The sequence below is a fragment of the Oncorhynchus nerka genome, linkage group LG15 (genome assembly GCF_034236695.1).
Source record: "Oncorhynchus nerka isolate Pitt River linkage group LG15, Oner_Uvic_2.0, whole genome shotgun sequence".
NCBI lineage: Eukaryota > Metazoa > Chordata > Actinopteri > Salmoniformes > Salmonidae > Oncorhynchus > Oncorhynchus nerka.
In genome coordinates this window covers 17,224,676-17,245,112 of record NC_088410.1, presented here as the reverse complement: position 1 = coordinate 17,245,112, position 20,437 = coordinate 17,224,676, and the positions used below count along the sequence as shown (strand labels likewise).

At 40.2% G+C, this 20,437-nt stretch overlaps 1 protein-coding gene and 2 long non-coding RNA genes across 3 annotated transcripts in view; all 3 read left to right on the top strand.

Annotated features, from left to right (window-relative positions):
- Positions 1 to 19,674, top strand: part of LOC135559790 (uncharacterized) — a 60,218-nt gene extending 40,544 nt beyond the window's left edge. Inside the window, exons 26-33 of the mRNA XM_065000666.1 lie at positions 13,929 to 14,045; positions 15,971 to 16,075; positions 17,008 to 17,324; positions 17,677 to 17,940; positions 18,146 to 18,236; positions 18,416 to 18,455; positions 18,633 to 18,713; positions 18,822 to 19,674. Of these exons, the coding sequence (XP_064856738.1) occupies positions 13,929 to 14,045; positions 15,971 to 16,075; positions 17,008 to 17,324; positions 17,677 to 17,940; positions 18,146 to 18,236; positions 18,416 to 18,455; positions 18,633 to 18,713; positions 18,822 to 18,845 (1,039 nt within the window). The 3' untranslated portion in view covers positions 18,846 to 19,674. The remainder of the gene's footprint in view (positions 1 to 13,928; positions 14,046 to 15,970; positions 16,076 to 17,007; positions 17,325 to 17,676; positions 17,941 to 18,145; positions 18,237 to 18,415; positions 18,456 to 18,632; positions 18,714 to 18,821) is intronic.
- Positions 2,020 to 13,152, top strand: LOC135560086 (uncharacterized). Its single transcript, XR_010458685.1, has 3 exons — positions 2,020 to 2,086; positions 12,570 to 12,647; positions 12,924 to 13,152. It is a non-coding gene; the product is annotated as an uncharacterized LOC135560086 (long non-coding RNA).
- Positions 16,247 to 17,000, top strand: LOC135560081 (uncharacterized). The gene is made up of 3 exons (XR_010458679.1): positions 16,247 to 16,359; positions 16,472 to 16,804; positions 16,899 to 17,000. It is a non-coding gene; the product is annotated as an uncharacterized LOC135560081 (long non-coding RNA).
- Positions 19,675 to 20,437: the final 763 nt, after the last annotated feature.

Here is a 20,437-nt window from a genome sequence, read left to right as displayed (position 1 = left end):
TTCAGGTGCGTTTTGAGGATGAGGATGTCCACTATGCTGCTGTGAAATTCAACCTCCCCTGTGCTGCCACCTGGTGAGCATATTCTGCATTAATGTCATTCATATGCTGCAGTTTATTGTAGGAGATGTCATCAATAAGCAGAACAGTTGACCCTTTGTGACCACTATGAACCCAAACTGTGAACCCAACAATGGACATCTCAGGACAATTACTATGACATGTCTAAAATGAGGGAGTGATGTGATGATGGTGTTGATGAATGTTTTCTATTCCAAATGGCACCCTATTCCCTATTTAGTGCACTACTTTAGACAGAGCCCTATAGGGTGCCAACATTTGGGACGATGTCTTTGTTTCATTTCGGTTTCTCTCTCTTCAGCAGCACAAGCAGCTGAGGAGGACTCCTCTGTTCTCTACAGTACAGTCAACAAACCCTGAACCAAGAAGACCCCAACACAACAAACCCAGAACCAAGAAGACATGAACGCAACAAACCCAGAACCAAGAAGACCTGAACGCAACAAACCCAGAACCAAGAAGACCCTAACACAACAAACCCAGAACCAAGAAGACCCGAACACAACAAACCCAGAACCAAGAAGACCTGAACACAACAAACCCAGAAAGAAGAAGACCTGAACAGAACAAGTTTAATGCGTTTATATGGGCTATAAGTAAAGGAGTGTTAATTGCTTTTGCAGTATTTTTACAAAAAAAAATATCGATCTTTTTATTCCTAAAGGGGAACTGAAATTTAAAATCAAATATCCAAATGATCCACGGTATGACCACCTTAAAACAATTCCATATGTCAGCTAGTGGAACCCCCCAAACGGCTTAGACTTTTAGAGGTTCAGAATCCCAGTGTCAGAGGGAGCAATGACCAGCACCTAGACACATAAATCAAATCAAATCTAATTGTATTTGTCACGTGTGAAATGGTGAAGGACACGCTCTTAAGCAACAATGCAGTTGTTTATATGTAAGAAAATATTAGATTTCTTTAAATTAAAAAGTGCAAAAAATAACTATATAAATTACACAATAAAATTGAAATAACGAAGGAGCAATAAACATTTACATGAAAGATTATTCATTGTCATTTTCAAAAAACACGCATCACTCAGACACAATAGGACACAATAATCCCGGACAAAGACAGACAGACTTAGTTATATTCATGTCAGGGTTCACTTTGGGTCCATTGCTCTGAAGATCAGTGAGCTGAAGACATTTCTTTCACACAAGAACACAGTGGAAATTCAGAGCATCTTGCCTTGGCCTTGTCATAATAACAGCTCACTGTTGTATGTTGTTTCTAGCTAGCTAATGTTGGTAGCTAAATGTTAGCTAACTAACTAGGTCACTAGTTAACTATGGGGTCTTGCTGTAATTCAGCGGCAGCTCATCATATTGTTCACAATCCAGTACATTCAGAGTAGCTGTGTGATGCACAAAAATGCTTGTTTATCGATGAATAACAGCAGCTTCATGTAGCTAACAAGCTAGCTGAGATCACTAGTTCACTCAATACAAACACCAGTTCAACATAAGTCCCAAAAACACAGGACTTTTACATGCGTGACTGTTTTATTCTATATATATTTTTGACATGTTCTACCTTCTATTTTAGATATTTTCATCGGACTAGAAGGGACATATGAAGCCTGGAGGCTGCAGTAATGTTGAGATGTCAGTAGGGAGAGCTCTAGTCTAGAACACTGGTACCAAAGATACTCCCCTTTCATCTGTTCTGGAACCTTCAGTACCAGCTGATGAGGAGTGATGGGAATGGGTCACATTTTGTCTCTTGTAAAACATGTAGGTCCACTCCTCAAATAAAGAAATGCAACTACAGTATTCTGACTTTAGACCATTTTCTATTTAGATTCAGTAACATCCCTTATGTGACATGCTGTTCCTGCATGTTAATGCCCTGACTAGGCTACTAAAACGTGTCACCCACAGAACTCACACATAGGCTACGCCTGCTTCTACTAACACTTATAGTAGACTACTTCTTGTTTCCACGCAGTGACAGTAAGTTGACTAACTGTTCAAGACCTCTCCCCTTCACTTCACTCTGTAAGTACACTTGACAAAATCTTGAAATATAGTTTTAGTTTTGATGTTTTTAGCCAAACATCACATGACTTACTGTATCTTTGTACTTGTTGGTTTATTTTGAACTGTGTTTTGGTTGTTACATCAGGGCCTGTACCTCAGTAAGCACCGTCCAACACGGACACCTTTTGGATGTTTTTTTTTTAAGTTGGTTTTTGGTGCATCCAGACCGGCCCTGATTTCCACGTTCACAGACGTTGGTTTTTGGTCTGGTCCGGACCAAATCTGAACCAATCATAAACGTCGGTGTTTGTTTGAGATTTTGCCCGGTCTGGACCAGCTTTCATCTGGCCCAAACAAAGATGTCTATAAATCACCTCTTTTCATCTTTCATTCAGAACCTAAAGTGAAACAAACTTCAAACTTTGGACAAATCATTATTTTAAAACCACGACCTAGAGAGGTAACACCGGCGATCAACTTAACACTTTACAACTAAGCACAATGAAAATAAACAGGACTTCTGCAGAGTTGCACACACTGTGGTCCAACCAACAGCTCCACACAGAGAGACAGAAGAGCTTTATTTCCTCCTTCCTGACTGCTGATGTGCTCTTAAAGTGGCAGCGCACGGTGAAGGCTCTGTGCAGGATTTCACCACAACATTAAACTATGTATGGATAACAGGCTACATTAGAATATGTAAAGATAACAGGCTACATTAGAATATACATGGATAACAGGCTACATTAGACTATGTAAAGATAACAGGCTACATTAGACTATATATGGATAACAGGCTACATTAGAATATGTAAAGATAACAGGCTACATTAGACTATATATGGATAACAGGCTACATTAGACTATGTAAAGATAACAGGCTACATTAGAATATACATGGATAACAGGCTACATTATACTATATATGGATAACATGCTACATTAGACGATATATGGATAACAGGCTACATTAGACTATATATGGATAACAGGCTACATTAGACTATATATGGATAACATGCTACATTAGACTATATATGGATAACAGGCTACATTAGACTATATATGGATAACAGGCTACATTAGACTCTATATGGATAACATGCTACATTAGACTATACATGGATAACAGACTACATTAGAATATGTATAGATATCAGGCTACATTAGACTATATATGGATATCAGGCTACATTAGACTATATATGGATATCAGGCTACATTAGACTATATATGGATAACAGGCTACATTAGACTATATATGGATAACAGGCTACATTAGACTATATATGGATATCAGGCTACATTAGACTATATATGGATAACAGGCTACATTAGACTATATATGGATAACAGGCTACATTAGACTATACAGTATATGGACAGCAGCAGTCAATACAGCAGACTATGGTGATGATGATACTGATTCCTCTGCTAACTAATGATACTACCAGTACTGTACACAAGGGTCAACAGTGTAACATAATATGATAGTGGTATGTTGTAGTACTACAGACATCAGTGTTTGTGTGATTAAATGTGACTTTGTCAAGTAGTAGACAGTGTTGTGTTTCACCATTCTATCTGATGTATTGTCAGTTTGTAATGTTGTTATTAGCCCAACATTATTGAGGACATTGTTATTAGGATGGTGCAGTAATGTTGAGATGCCAGTAGGGGGTACTCTAGAACACTGGAACCTTCAGTACCACTTTGATGCAGCTGATGAGGAGAGTAAATTGAATGTGTTTGTAGAATATAATGAATGACATCATGGAACTGACCAAATGTAAATGGAACTTTGATCTGTTCCATGTAGAACTCAGAGGGACAAGACAACACATTCTAATATATTATAAACATTCCATATAGAATAGTCAACATATTGTTAACATGGTTCTGTATTTAAATAAAAAGTGGATATGGGGGACATTTAGTCCATTTTAGAAATGTAGGGCCCATTTTAAGACAGTAACCTCCCTTTTCTGACATGATGTTCTGGTCGTCATGCATGTTAATGTCTTAAAGAGGAAGAAAGGACTGTTCTGCATCAGCTACTTGTGTCCTGACTACATGAATATGTATCAACCACAGAACTGACACTTACTAGCAGTTCCCACACACTACCAGTAAGTTGACTCACTGTACAAGACCTCTCCCCTACACATCACTCTGTAGGTATTCCAGACAATATCTTGAAATATAGTTTTGGGTTATTTGTTTTTAGTAATAAGTCATATACTTGACGGTAATATATAATTTTACTTCTTGTTAGGTTTTGAGCTGTGTTTTGGTTGTTACTTCAGAGCCAGTATTCATAAAGTGTCTCAGTGTAGGAGTGTTGATCTACACAGTGATGAGATGATTAATCAGGGTAAAAAGGACGTGCAAAATAACAATTTAACACTGCAGTATGTGTGTGTGTGTGTGCATGTGCGTGTGTGTGTATGTGTGTGTGTGTGTGTGTGTGTGTGTGTGTGTGTGTGTGTGTGCGTGCGTGTGCGTGCGTGCGTGCGTGTGTGCTTGTGTGTGTGTGCGGGGGATTTGTACACTGCTAGACATGACCACCTTGTTAACCTGATAGCCGGCCAGGTGAGACAAGTATTCTCACCAACAGCACACATGCATAAACATTCTTGTGCAAAGGGACACCTTGTTAGCGCTGGAGAAGATGGCTGCCGTTTTATGGGATCTTAAAAACGTATTTGGGATAGGGGGCAGTATTCAGACATTTTAATGAATGAGGTGCCCAAAGTAAACTGCCTGTTACTCAGGCCCAGAAATTAGGATATGCATATACAGTGGGGAGAATAAGTATTTGATACACTGCCGATTTTGCAGGTTTCCCTACTTACAAAGCATGTAGAGGTCTGTAATTTTTATCATAGGTACACTTCAACTGTGAGAGACGGAATCTAAAAATCCAGAAAATGACATTGTATGATTTATAAGTAATGAATTTGCATTTTATTACATGACACAAGTATTTGATCACCTACCAACCAGTAAGAATTCCAGCTCTCACAGGCCTGTTAGTTTTTCTTTAAGAAGCCCTCCTGTTCTCCACACATTACCTGTATTAACTGCACCTGTTTGAACTCGTTACTTGTATAAAAGACATCTGTCCACACACTCAATCAAACAGACTACAACCTCTCCACAATGGCCAAGACCAGAGAGTCTTGTGGTGGTGGGTTGTGTGTAGGAGTAGTATTAACATGAGACACAGTGATGGTGGGTTGTGTTTAGGAATAGTATTAACATGAGACAGTGATGGTGGGTTGTGTTTAGGAGTAGTTTTAACATGAGACACAGTGATGGTTGGTTGTGTTTAGGAGTAGTATTAACATGAGACACAGTGATTGTGGGTTGTGTTTAGGAGTAGTATTAACATGAGACACAGTGATGGTGGGTTGTGTTTAGGAGTAGTATTAACATGAGACAGTGATGGTGGGTTGTGTAGGAGTAGTTTTAACATGAGACACAGTGATGGTGGTTTGTGTTTAGGAGTAGTATTAACATGAGACAGTGATGGTGGGTTGTGTAGGAGTAGTATTAACATGAGACAGTGATGGTGGGTTGTGTTTAGGAGTAGGATTAACATGAGACACAGTGATGGTGGGTTGTGTTTAGGAGTAGTATTAACATGAGACACAGTGATGGTGGGTTGTGTTTAGGAGTAGTATTAACATGAGACACAGTGATGGTGGGTTATGTTTAGGAGTAGTATTAACATGAGACACAGTGATGGTGGGTTGTGTTTAGGAGTAGTTTAACATGAGACACAGTGATGGTGGGTTGTGTTTAGGAGTAGTATTAACATGAGACACAGTGATGGTGGGTTGTGTTTAGGAGTAGTATTAACATGAGACACAGTGATGGTGGGTTGTGTTTAGGAGTAGTATTAACATGAGACACAGTGATGGTGGGTTGTGTTTAGGAGTAGTTTTAACATGAGACACAGTGATGGTGGGTTGTGTTTAGGAGTAGTTTTAACATGAGACACAGTGATGGTTGGTTGTGTTTAGGAGTAGTATTAACATGAGACACAGTGATGGTGGGTTGTGTTTAGGAGTAGTATTAACATGAGACACAGTGATGGTGGGTTGTGTTTAGGAGTAGTATTAACATGAGACACAGTGATGGTGGGTTGTGTTTAGGAGTAGTATTAACATGAGACACAGTGATGGTGGGTTGTGTTTAGGAGTAGTTTTAACATGAGACACAGTGATGGTTGGTTGTGTTTAGGAGTAGTATTAACATGAGACACAGTGATGGTGGGTTGTGTTTAGGAGTAGTATTAACATGAGACACAGTGATGGTGGGTTGTGTTTAGGAGTAGTATTAACATGAGACACAGTGATGGTGGGTTGTGTTTGGGAGTAGTATTATCATGAGAGACAGTGATGGTGGGTTGTGTTTAGGAGTAGTTTAAACATGAGACAGTGATGGTGGTTTTGTGTTTAGGAGTAGTTTAAACATGAGACAGTGATGGTGGGTTGTGTTTAGGAGTAGTTTAAACATGAGACAGTGATGGTGGGTTGTGTTTAGGAGTAGTATTAACATGAGACACAGTGATGGTGGGTTGTGTTTAGGAGTAGTATAAACATGAGACACAGTGACGGTGGGTTGTGTTTAGGAGTAGTATAACATGAGACACAGTGATGGTGGGTTGTGTTTAGGAGTAGTATTAACATGAGACAGTGATGGTGGGTTGTGTAGGAGTAGTTTTAACATGAGACAGTGATGGTACTTTGTGTTTAGGAGTAGTATTAACATGAGACAGTGATGGTGGTTTGTGTTTAGGAGTAGGATTAACATGAGACAGTGATGGTGGGTTGTGTTTAGGAGTAGTTTAAACATGAGACAGTGATGGTGGTTTGTGTTTAGGAGTAGGATTAACATGAGACACAGTGATGGTGGGTTGTGTTTAGGAGTAGTATTAACATGAGACACAGTGATGGTGGGTTGTGTTTAGGAGTAGTATTAACATGAGACACAGTGATGGTGGGTTGTGTTTAGGAGTAGTATTAACATGAGACACAGTGATGGTGGGTTGTGTTTAGGAGTAGTATTAACATGAGACAGTGATGGTGGGTTGTGTTTAGGAGTAGTTTTAACATGAGACACAGTGATGGTTGGTTGTGTTTAGGAGTAGTATTAACATGAGACACAGTGAAGTTGGGTTGTGTTTAGGAGTAGTAGAGATGGTGGGTTGTGTTTAGGAGTAGTATTAACATGAGACACAGTGATGGTGGCTTGTGTTTAGGAGTAGTATTAACATGAGACAGTGATGGTGGGTTGTGTAGGAGTAGTTTTAACATGAGACAGTGATGGTGGGTTGTGTTTAGGAGTAGTTTAAACATGAGACAGTGATGGTGGTTTGTTTTTAGGAGTAGTATTAACATGAGACAGTGATGGTGGGTTGTGTTTAGGAGTAGTTTAAACATGAGACAGTGATGGTGGTTTGTGTTTAGGAGTAGGATTAACATGAGACAGTGATGGTGGGTTGTGTTTAGAGTAGTTTAAACATGAGACAGTGATGGTGGTTTGTGTTTAGGAGTAGGATTAACATGAGACACAGTGATGGTGGGTTGTGTTTAGGAGTAGTATTAACATGAGACACAGTGATGGTGGGTTGTGTTTAGGAGTAGTATTAACATGAGACACAGTGATGGTGGGTTGTGTTTAGGAGTAGTATTAACATGAGACACAGTGATGGTGGGTTGTGTTTAGGAGTAGTATTAACATGAGACAGTGATGGTGGGTTGTGTTTAGGAGTAGTTTTAACATGAGACACAGTGATGGTTGGTTGTGTTTATGAGTAGTATTAACATGAGACACAGTGATGGTGGGTTGTGTTTAGAGTAGTATTAACATGAGACACAGTGATGGTGGGTTGTGTTTAGGAGTAGTATTAACATGAGACAGTGATGGTGGGTTGTGTAGGAGTAGTTTTAACATGAGACACAGTGATGGTGGTTTGTGTTTAGGAGTAGTATTAACATGAGACAGTGATGGTGGGTTGTGTTTAGGAGTAGTTTAAACATTAGACAGTGATGGTGGTTTGTGTTTAGGAGTAGGATTAACATGAGACAGTGATGGTGGGTTGTGTTTAGGAGTAGTTTAAACATGAGACAGTGATGGTGGTTTGTGTTTAGGAGTAGGATTAACATGAGACACAGTAATGGTGGGTTGTGTTTTTTTTGGTTTAGTTGCACACACTGACTGTCAATTTCCTGTTCTGCTTTCTTGTCTGTCCTCTCACAGGCCTGAATCATATCAGACATTTATATATGCACATTAGACTATACAGAATGTATTCCTCTGTAGCTCAGTTGGTAGAACATGGCACCTGCAACGTTATGGGTTTGGTTACCAGGACCACCCATAGGTAAAATATATGCACAAAGACTGTACATTGCTTTTGATAACTAAATGGCAATATTTATTGACAGCAGACTACAATAGACCACACAGTCAGTACAGCAGGCTGTGGTGATGTTCAATCCTGCCTCTCCTAGATACAGCTTCTACCAGTACTGTACAACAGAGGAGGCTCGTATATAGGAGGATGGACTCATTACAATGGCTGGAATGACATGAACAATCTAGAAGAAAAAGAAACGCACACCTATTTAGGCGAGGTGCTGGCTAGCGGAGTAGAAAACTTGAAAATAAAAGAGATCCGCACACTAGGAGCTCAGATTCAAAAATGTCATCATCAACGTTTCGACAACCAAGCTGTCTTCACAAGGGTGTAATCACAAACACTGCGGGATGACTCGGTTATGTAGTGTCAAAAGACACAGGTGTCTGTAATCATGGCCAAGAGTGGCCTAATATCATTGGTTAATTATCAAATATTAAAATGGCATACAAAGAACAGCATCCAAACAACAAATGGATAGCATACGATCATACATTACTTTGACTACACAAGCTTCTAAACAGTTACAATGGCAAAGTCACAATATTCACAAGAATGGCTTCAGATCAAAGTCTACGTTGAGACCGAAGGGAGCAAGGGTCTTTAAGTTAAAGATCCAGGCAGCCTCTCGTCTTAACAATAAATTATCAAGGTCACCCCCTCTCCTAGGGAGGGTGACATGTTCGATGCCAATATTACCCAGAGACGAAATCGAGTGGCCTGCCTCCAAGAAGTGGGCCGCAACTGGGTAAGTGAAGTTTTTACACCTAATGGTGCTACGATGCTCTGAGATACGTACTTTTAATTTGCGCTTTGTTTTACCCACATCATTTTTACCACAAGTACAAGTTATAAGATAAATAACTGCCTTAGTGGAGCACGTGATAACACCTTTTATTGGGATCTGTTTCCCTGTTTGTGGGTGTTTGAAGGATCTACATTTATAAGTGCTATTGCATTGAGCACAGCCATTACTTTTGTATTTACCATCCAGTAGGGGCGCAAATAGACGTTGTTCACGAATATCTTGGGGTGGTAAATCAGAGCGGACCGGTCTATCCTGTGCCTCCTCCAAGGACCAGGCCTCCAGTAGATCTCTCCCGCCTTGTGAGTACTGTGCCTGTTCTAAGAACAAAGTCTCCTGCGTGTCCCTCCAGTCCGGATCTGCCAGAGCCTCCCTCCAGTCCGGATCTGCCAGAGCGTCCCTCCAGTCCGGATCTGCCAGAGCCTCCCTCCAGTCCGGACACTCCAGAGCCTCCCTCCAGTACGGACGCTCCAGAGCCTCCCTCCAGTCCGGATCTGCCAGAGCCTCCCTCCAGTCTGGATCTGCCAGAGCCTCCCTCCAGTCTGGATGCTCCAGAGCCTCCCTCCAGTCCGGACGCTCCAGAGCCTCCCTCCAGTCCGGATCTGCCAGAGCCTCCCTCCAGTCCGGACGCTCCAGAGCCTCCCTCCAGTCCGGATCTGCCAGAGCCTCCCTTCAGTCAGGAGCTAACGGAGCCGCCCGTCACTCTGGCACCGCCGGAGTCGCCCTTCACTCTGGCGTGGCCGGAGTCGCCCTTCACCCGGTGCTGCCGGAGCTTCCCGTCTGTCCGGTGCTGCTGGAGTCTCCCGTCCATTCGGGACCCATGGCTAGGGTCCCCAGTCCGAGGTCGGCGGCGAGGGTCGCCGCTCTAAAGAGGCCACGGAGGCGGGCTAAGAGTCGGACAACGACTATGGTGGAGTAGGGTCCACGTCCCGCGCCAGAGCAGCCACCGCGGACAGACACCCACCCAGAACATCCCCTATAGGTTCAGGTTTTGCGGCCGGAGTCCGCACCTTTGGGGGGGTACTGTCACGTTCTGACCTTAGTTATTTTGTTACATCTTTATTTTAGTATGGTCAGGGCGTGAGTTGGGTGGGTTGTCTATGTTAGTTTTTCTATGATTTGCTATTTCTGTGTTTGGCCTGGTATGGCTCTCAATCAGAGGCAGCTGTCAATCGTTGTCCCTAATTGAGAACCATATTCAGGGAGCCAGTTTTCTATTGCGTTTCGTGGGTGATTGTTTTCTGTTGTGTGTCTGGACCGGCCAGAACTGTTTTCGGTTGTTTCTCTTTGTTATTTTTGTTATTTCTATGTTCATTTTAATAAATATAGACACATACCACGCTGCACCTTGGTCCTCCTCTTCCCCTTCATACGACGACCGTTAAATTGTGTAATTTCGGCAAAGTATAGAAAGTGGCAATTTTAGGGTGTTGAATAGCCAAAAAGTCATGTTCTTTTTTGGTTATCTGACCAGAACTTAAATACCCATCTAGGACAGTAAAGATAGTATTGGGAAGTGGGGTCACTTCTGAGTATCTTGTAAAAGGCAGCTGTCTATGACACTCATATACATAAACTGTCCTATCCATGAGTACAACCGACCCACCCTTATCAGCAGGACGAATAAGTACTGACGTATCAGATTGTAAATCAAGCAAAGCTTGTTTTTCATCCTTAGGTAAATTATGGAAAGATTTGGACCCCTGTTTATTCTTAAGGAGATGTCCAACATCTTCTTCCACAAGTCTGCAATATGTCTCGATAGAGTGATTGCGATTGGCTGGAGGTATAAAATAACTCTTGCTTCTAAAAGGAGCCGGAGTATGTGCAGGAGAGCAACGTACTGGTTCAATAGAAGTGTCAGAATTAGGGGAGCTAAAGTATTCCCTTAAACAGATGTTTCTAAAAAACTTTAACATGTCTACATCAAAACATGAAAATCGTTGCACTGGGTTGTAGGCGCAAAAGATAACCCTTTATTAAGCAAAGAGTCATGGGCAGAGCTCAATATCTTGGAATGACAGGAACATCATTCATTTTATTCCCATTACTTCCCAAATGAATGAGGACTGGAGGCTGCAGTAATGTTGAGATGCCAGTAGGGCAGTCTAGAACACTGAACCTTCTAGTCTAGAACACTGAACCTTCAGTACCACTTTGATGCAACTGATGAGGAGTGATGGTCATGGGTGTGTAAATGGAATGGGTTCTAATTGAATAACATCATGGAACTTTGACCTGTATATACAGAACTCAGAAGGGCAAGGTAGGTCATTAAAATGTTAATGTTATAAATCGTTTAGTCAACACAGTGTTTACATGGTTCTGTATGTAGTATAAAGATCACATTGGAAATGGACAATTTTTAAAAATAAAATAAATATATGCCCAGACATGTCTTTTACACAATTTCTATTCTATTACATTAACAGCCCTTTTCTGGCGTGTTGGTCTGGTTGTCGTGTATGTTAATGTCTTTACTAAACAGGAAGGACAGTTCTACATCCACTACTTGTGTTCTGACTGCTTTTACAAGGTTTCAACACTTGTTTTCACTCACTACCAGCCAGTTGACTCACTGTTCCAGACCTCTCCTCTTCACTTCACTCTGTAACTACTCTTGACAATATCTTGAAATATAGTGTTTGGTTATTTGTTTTTAGTCATAAGTCAAATACTTGAGGGTAATGTATCATTTTACTTCTCGTTATGTTTTGAGCTGTGTTTTGGTTGTTACATCAGGGCCAGTATTCATAAAGTGTCTCCCCCGGTGTGGGTGATTGTGTGACACAGTGGATTTATCTGAGGGCCCTTTAGGACCAGACTGATAGGGAGGAGGGTTGACATCTATACTGTGTAGGATGTGTGTTTGAACTTTTCTACATCCATAACAACCAACTCTTTAGACTTTGATACAGACTCCATGGGCCTTCACTACAGACACTGTGTGTGTGTGTGTGTGTGTGTGTGTGTGTGTGTTTGAATCACTTGCTGTTTAGCCTCACAGCTTGAGGATAGGTGCTGTCATTGAACCTGGTGGTCAGTCTTTAGGCTGCTGTACAGCTTGACGGACCGTAGAGGATTGAACATTTATCCTCCTATATTTGGGGATCTGACAATAAAATAGCTTCAGAACAATCAATGTAGAAATATGTGTTTACAGTAATACAGACCTGTTCAATAAGTTGTTGTTGTTGATGATATAATGATGATTACTACGTAGTTATTCACCAGCTATAGAGAGAGTTGTTGTTTATGTTTCTAAGACTGCAGGGTGGGAGATGCAACAATGTCCTTGAGAACAACAGGAAGTGTGTTGGTGTTCTTTCTCTGGTCTGTAGCAGGTATGGTCCCTTTCATAACTGTTTTAGTTGCCCTGTGTTTCAATTTATAAACATGTCTAAAAGGTTAAGAGTCATAATATTGTTCTGTTTGGCATATCTACTTCACTTTATATATTGGTCTTCTACTCCTCACTGAGCGATGCTTATCTGTGGTTTCCATTCACATCCAACTCAGAAACTATGGCAACAAAATGTGGACCAACAATACTGTTAGTGAGAGCCATTTTTGTATTCATTTTCATTTAATAGATGTTGTGTTGTGTGACTGTGTTTCAGTTGTACTGGGTCAGGATGGATGGACTGTGACATACACCACTCAGAGAATCTGTGCCTTGAAGGGGTCAACAGTGGATCTGACCTGCTCTTTCAGATATCCCAGTGGTCATGAAGTCACATCAACCTTCTGGTTCACTAAAATTGAGACTGAAGACCTAGGTCAGAACCCAGAGTATGCAGGTCGTCTGGAGTATCATGGAGATAAGAAGAAAGACTGTACCCTGAAAATCACAGACCTGAGAGAGAGACTCAGCTACGTACAAGTTCAGATTATTAACAGATCAGGAAGGAGGAAATATTATGGAAGTCCTGGAGTCACTTTGTCTGTCACAGGTATAGTAAAGGTGTTTTTATGTTCAATTACAATTAGTTCTGACAGTTGTTGTGGTGTGTATGTATTATAGTCTGTATAATATAGGATTTCTTCCATCTTTGTATTAGAGTGATAAGTCAGTGATAAAGGGATTTACAGTGATATTGATTTTTCTCCAGGTCTTCAGGTGAAGGTGACTGGTGGACATCAGGACAGAAGACACTGACCTGTATCACCACCTGTACTCTGACTGACAACCCCACCTACATCTGGTACAAGAACGGACAACATCTAGATGAGCCCACTTCCCATCAATACTCTAGTAATAACCTAGTAGTGTTATCATTCAGACAGTTACTCCTGTGCTGTAGAACAGGCCATGAGGATCACCACTCTCCTGCAGTGTGTGAGTATGAATGAAACTAGTATTTTATGTAGTATCAATTTAGAACCAATCAGAAGGTGTATGACTTTCTCTATCAATATTCTTAACTATATACATTGGAATGATAAGACAGTTTTATAGATCTTTGTCAATATCATATTGTTTATTATTCAAAATCAGACACTGTCCAAACATTATAACATTGAGTCTCATTATGGTTTCAGGAATTGATCAGTTACTTTTGTTTCAGGTGTTGCCAGGGTGAGAGCTGTATGAATGTGACTTGTGGTGTGTTTTGTCTTGAAAGGGTCAACAGTGGACATATTTGGGATTTTACACATCCCAGTTGGCATAACGTCACAGAAGTGTCCTGGTTCAACAAATGGGAGTCTGGTGTCAATAAAGACCTGAGCCTGAACCCAGAGTATGCTGATTGGGAATACCATCGACAAACAGAAAGGACTCCACTTTGAGAATCACAGATCTGAGAGAGGAGTCCTTAGTGAGTATGTTCTTTTTTAAAACAAACAATTGAATGGGGTCATAGTTTCCCAGGAACAACTTTGTTTTGTTTCACAGGTAATACTACACTTACAGAACATTTTGATATACTGGTAATACTACACTTACAGAACATGATGATATACTGGTAATACTACACTTACAGAACATTGTGATATACTGGTAATACTACACTTACAGAACATTGTGATATACTGGTAATACTACACTTACAGAGCATTATGATATACTGGTAATACTACACTTACAGAACATGATGATATACTGGTAATACTACACTTACAGAACATTATGATATACTGGTAATACTACACTGACATTATGATATTCTGGTGATACTACACTTACATGATGATATACTGGTAATACTACACTTACAGAACATTATGATATACTGGTAATACTACACTTACAGAACATTATGATATACTGGTAATACTACACTTACAGAACATTATGATATACTGGTGATGCTACACTTACATGATGATATACTGGTAATACTACACTTACAGAACATTATGATATACAGGTAATACTACACTTACAGAACATGATGATATACTGGTAATACTACACTTACAGAACATTATGATATACTGGTAATACTACATCTTACAGAACATTATGATAAAATGTAATGTTCAATACAGAACATTATGATATACTGGTAATACTACACTTACAGAACATTATGATATACATTACACTTTACAGAACATGATTTATAATACTACACTTACAGAACATTATGATATACTGGTAATATTCTATGTCACTGTTTTGCTGATATTCATTTTACACTTACATGAATAACCTGGTAATACTACATTACAGAACATTTGATATTTTAGGGAAACAGACACTTACAGAACATGATGATATACTGGAATACTACACTTAGAAGAACATTATGATATACTGGTAATACTACACTTACAGAACATTATGATATACTGGTAATACTACACTTACAGAACATTATGATATACTGGTGATACTACACTTACATGATGATATACTGGTAATACTACACTTACAGAACATGATGATATACTGGTAACACCACACTTACATAACATTATGATATACTGGTAATACTACACTTACAGAACATTGTTATATATGGCCTTTCTAGGGAGTTTTTCCTAGCCACCGTGCTTTTACACCTGCATTGTTTGCTGTTTGGGGTTTTAGGCTGGGTTTCTGTACAGCACTTTGAGATATCAGCTGATGTACGAAGGGCTATATAAATAAATTTGATTTGATTTGATTTGATTTGATATACTGGTAATACTACACTTACAGAACATGATGATATACTGTCACTACTTTATCTCTAGTTGTAGTAGGCTGAAATGATGAGGTTTGTTCTTTTATGTTGTTATTCTCTCTTCATTCAGACCTGCAGGTGAAGGTGACTCCTGGCACAGTGACAGAAGGATCTTGCTTCTAAACTGAGTGTAGCACCACCTGTACTCTGAGAGAAACCTCCAACCCCACCTACATCTGGTACAAGAATGGAGAAGAGCTATTTTTGACTCCTCTAAACGGATGTATCAATACTCAGTCAGTAGACATGTTCTACAGCAAAACATCCTGTGCCTTAAGAGGCCAAAGAGACCAGCTCTCCTGAAGTCACAGTGGGTGAGTTTGGTGATTAACCTCCAGAGTTTTCTTCTTATGGTAAACAGATTCATATTTTCAGTCAATTCAAATGATTTATGAGTACTATACACCATTACTATATAACATGTTAGTATAAAAATAAGCTAATATCATCACCATCATCATCATCACCATCATGTGCTTCATCATTTGTTCCAGATACTTCTTCTCTGAGCTGATGGTCAAGGGTGTGTACACCAGTAGAGGCATCTGTTCCTTGATACCATCAGTGGACCTGCCCCTGCACTACCATATATCCCACAGGTTAGACTGTGTTATCTTTAAGTCTGGTAGAGTCATTGTATAAATAGAAGGAAACCAGACAGTTGTTTTTATTTGCTCTCATTCAGACCTGCAGGTGAAACTCCTGACACAGAGGCATGAAAAGGACACTTTTTTAAATAAAATAACTATAACCCCAGACTCTGTCAGAAATGGACAGTCTCTTGCTTGGCTCACTTCCCAACAACACTCTGTCTGGAGTTCTGAAACAGAAAGTTACTCCTGTGCTGTTAAAGGCCATGAGGATCTCCGCTCTCCTGCAGTGTGTGAGTCTGGATTCTATTGGGATCAATTGTAGCTAACCTTTCTTTATAACAAAGTAAGGCAACTTGCAAACTTCAAGGTATATCTGAACTAAACTATTTAATGTATTTTCAGGTGTTCAGGGTCACAACTGCTGGAGGGTGACTTACACCAAGAGGAGAATCTGTGTCTTGAAGGGCTCCACAGTGGACATATCCTGCTCTTACACTCATCCCACTAGTTATATAGAACAAGGTTCATTCTGGTTTACACAGAAACATCCTGTAGATGTCAGTTCATATCCAGAGTATGCAGGTCGTGTGCAGTACAATAGGAACACAGAGAACCACCACACCATGACAATAACACACCTGACAGAGAAGGACTCGGCTGAATACAAATTCAGATTAATAACAACAGATGAGGGGAGATTTTCTGACCTTCCTGGTGTGATGTTGACTGTCACAGGTAATACTACACCTACAGTTATTACTGTAATAGGACAAGTCTAATCACATGACAAGCCTGTCTGGAGTCAAATATGACTGATGTTTCCTCTTAGATATCCTGTTGGAGATGGATCCTACGTCTGTGTCAGAGGGGGAGAGAGTCACACTGAGATGTAGAACCCAATGTACAGTCAGTCTCAAACCCACCTACATCTGGTACAGTCACCAGAACAGCCTGATCCCTAGACCCATCACCAGTTATCTGATCCTAGAAGTCACAATCACAATCACCAGTTATAACAGCCTGATCCTAGACCCAGTCACCAGTTATAACAGCCTGATCCTAGACCCAGTCACCAGTTATAACAGCCTGATCCTAGACCCAGTCACCAGTTATAACAGCCTGATCCTAGACCCAGTCACCAGTTATAACAGCCTGATCCTAGACCCAGTCAGCAGTGAGGATGCAGGGAACTACTCCTGTGCTGTAGAAGGATTAGAGAGAATCCTCTCTCCAGAAGAGTCTCTCACTGTCAGATGTGAGTACATGGGGTGTTGATATATCTACAGTGAAAGTCATTGATATCATCTCTGTAATACATGGTTCTACATGTCAGTATAATATAATAATCTCTACTAATTTACATCATCTCTGTAATACATGGTTCTACATATCAGTGTAATAAACAAATCTATACTAATTTACATAATCTCTGTAATACATGGTTCTACATGTCAGTGTAATATACTAATCTCTACTAATTTACATCATCTCTGTAATACATGGTTCTACATGTCAGTGTAATATACTAATCTCTACTAATTTACATCATCTCTTGGTTCCTTACATGTTATGTGACTTGTTATTTTTTCTGTCATCTTCAACACCAGATGGTCCAAGGAACACCTCAGTGTCAGTCAGTCCCTCTGGTGAAATAGTGGAGGGCAGTTCAGTGACTTTGACCTGCAGCAGTGATGCCAACCCACCTGTGGACAAATACACCTGGTACAAGAAGAACGTAGCCTCACCAAAAGCATCAGGACAGAGTTACATCATCACTAACATCATCTCTGAGGACAGAGGAGAATATTACTGTGAGGCCCAGAATGGAAGAGGATCTATGAACTCTACAGCTCTGATGATCATTGTAGCAGGTAAAGTTACATCTTCAATACTTCAATACAAGATTATGTTCAATAATAAATTATGTTTCAAGGTAATCTTCTTCTAGTTTGCCTCATTACACTTTGGTTTATAACTATACATAGGCTTTTACATACAAGAATCGCATCAATGTCCTGTATTGCTAAATATTCATTTTCACTTAGATGTACTCATATCATCCATTTGATCTTTTAGGGAAACAGACCTCAGTTCTGACTGCAGCTGTAGGAATCATAGTGGTTGTTCTGATTCTCATCCTCTGTCTCTCTGGACTCATGTGGTTCAGGTGAGTGAAGAAGGGAAAATTGATATTTGTATTATTCTTTCACCTTAGCACACTGATTTGTTATTAACTTCATTCATTCATAAATGTATTTATTTTCCTAAAGCCCTTAACTGCTAAACTGTATTAGCAACATATCAACTTCCACTAGAGAGCAGAAATCACTCTGTGTCTCTTTACAGGAGATTCACAGGAGGAAGTGATCCTTCAACAGACACACAGGTGATTCTATCAGTTATCACTTACACCAGGACACCCCCCCCCCCCCTCCCCGTGTAGTGCTTGGGCAAATAACAAAATGTGCACCCAGGGGGGGTCCAGCTCTGAGTTTGAGAAACCCTGAGTTACAAATCCATTTTCATCCTCTCTCACTCTCTCTCTCTCTCTCTCTCTCTACAGAGTGTCCATCCTGACTGTAACAGTGACACGTACACAGCTCTGAACATGAGGACCAGGTCACCAGAGTATGACACCCTGGCAGTAAGTGTGTGTGTGTGTGTGTGTGTGTGTGTGTGTGTGTGTGTGTGTGTGTGTGTTTTGCGTATAAAATGTTTAGTGGGAGTGCTACTTCATTATGTCTTCTTTCAGAATGTGAGGGGAATCTCCCACTGAAGAGAAGCACCACAGAACCTGGACTGAAGAGAACCACCACAGATCCTGGACTGAAGAGAACCACCGACATTGAACCTGGACTGAAAATGATCACCACACAACCTGGACTGAAGGTTCCTATACAAAACGAGGCCTTACACCTCTATTCTATTGCTGCCATATCTAGAAGTTTTTACACACCATGAACTTTAACTTTTCAGTAAATACTGGAATATATATTTTGGAATGGAATATATTGATGATAAATGAGATGTGTTATATTGTTTTAATGTAAATAGCCACATTTTCTTGTGTACCAATCTGTTAACTATCTTTAGTTTTATTTCTGATCTTTTTCTATGGGATTTTGTCATATACAGATGTTTTATAACATCAATAGTCCTACTTTCCTCAGCAACTAATGTGGATCATATTGAAAACAGCTTTTTAATATTTTTAGCTCTTGGGCCAAGTTTCTCCAGATGTGTTTCATGATGATTGACTTTGTATTGCTGTCAGATATTATTACTCATTTTATATTATGTAATAACATATTTTTCCTTGTCATGATATATTTTTTATTTTAAAATAAATGTAATCAGTCCATTATTATAATTTCCAACATTTTGGTAGGCTATTTGTTAGTCAACTTGTCAATCATTTCTAAATACATGCAGTGACGACACATCATTCAAGGCAGCTGAGGCAGAGCTAAATCTGTTTTCAGCCTCATGGTTAGCTTTTTTTGTTGCTTGTTTTGCATATTTTGAAATTAATATGTGACATATCAGTTTGCAAATGAAGTTAAGAAATAAATAAAGCATTGAGTTAATAAAGTCGCATAGAAACATGGTCTCTTTTTTCCTTTCTTGAGTAAGGCAGCTCCAAAATGAAGGTGTTGCAGCCTAGCTTAGTGCTTTCTGTGGTGGGGCAGCCAGCATAAAATACGGAGCGTAGGTGTGGGTAATGTTCTCTAGTTGTGCTGTGATTGGCTCAGTGTTCTGTCACTCATGGGGACACTACTTCACCACAAAATCTACGGGTAGAGCTCGAAATGTCAAGCCCCTTGGGTGCTGCCATAGAATTACAGTAGAAATGCCCATCCAAAAAGGCTCAAGGTTAGTGGCTTCGACAAAATTACATCAAATCGCGTTAAATCTACCGTAGCTTTGATTGGACTGATTGGACAAACTTTCAAAATCTTAGCTGGAAGCTAGACAAGCAGTCATCATCATGCATCAAGTCGACAATCTACTGACAAATCCTTATCAATCCTTGTCATATGAAATTATAGATAAAACGTATCAGTGCTCATTGGCCATTGGACATAAACATTACAAAACAAGTTGGAACAAATCACAAATTCAACAATTAGTGCTAAGGCAGCACTGCAGGCCCGGGTTTGATCCCGGACTGTTACAGCCGGCTGTGACCGGGAGACCTATGAGGCGGAGGACAATTGTCCCAGGGTCATCTGGGTTAGGGGAGGGTTTAGCCGGCCAGGATGTCCTTGTCTCATCATGCTCTAGTAACTCCTTGTGGCCTGGCGCCTGCAAGCTGACGTGGGTCGTCAGTTAAACAGTGTTTCCTCCGACACATTGGTGCCTGCTGTT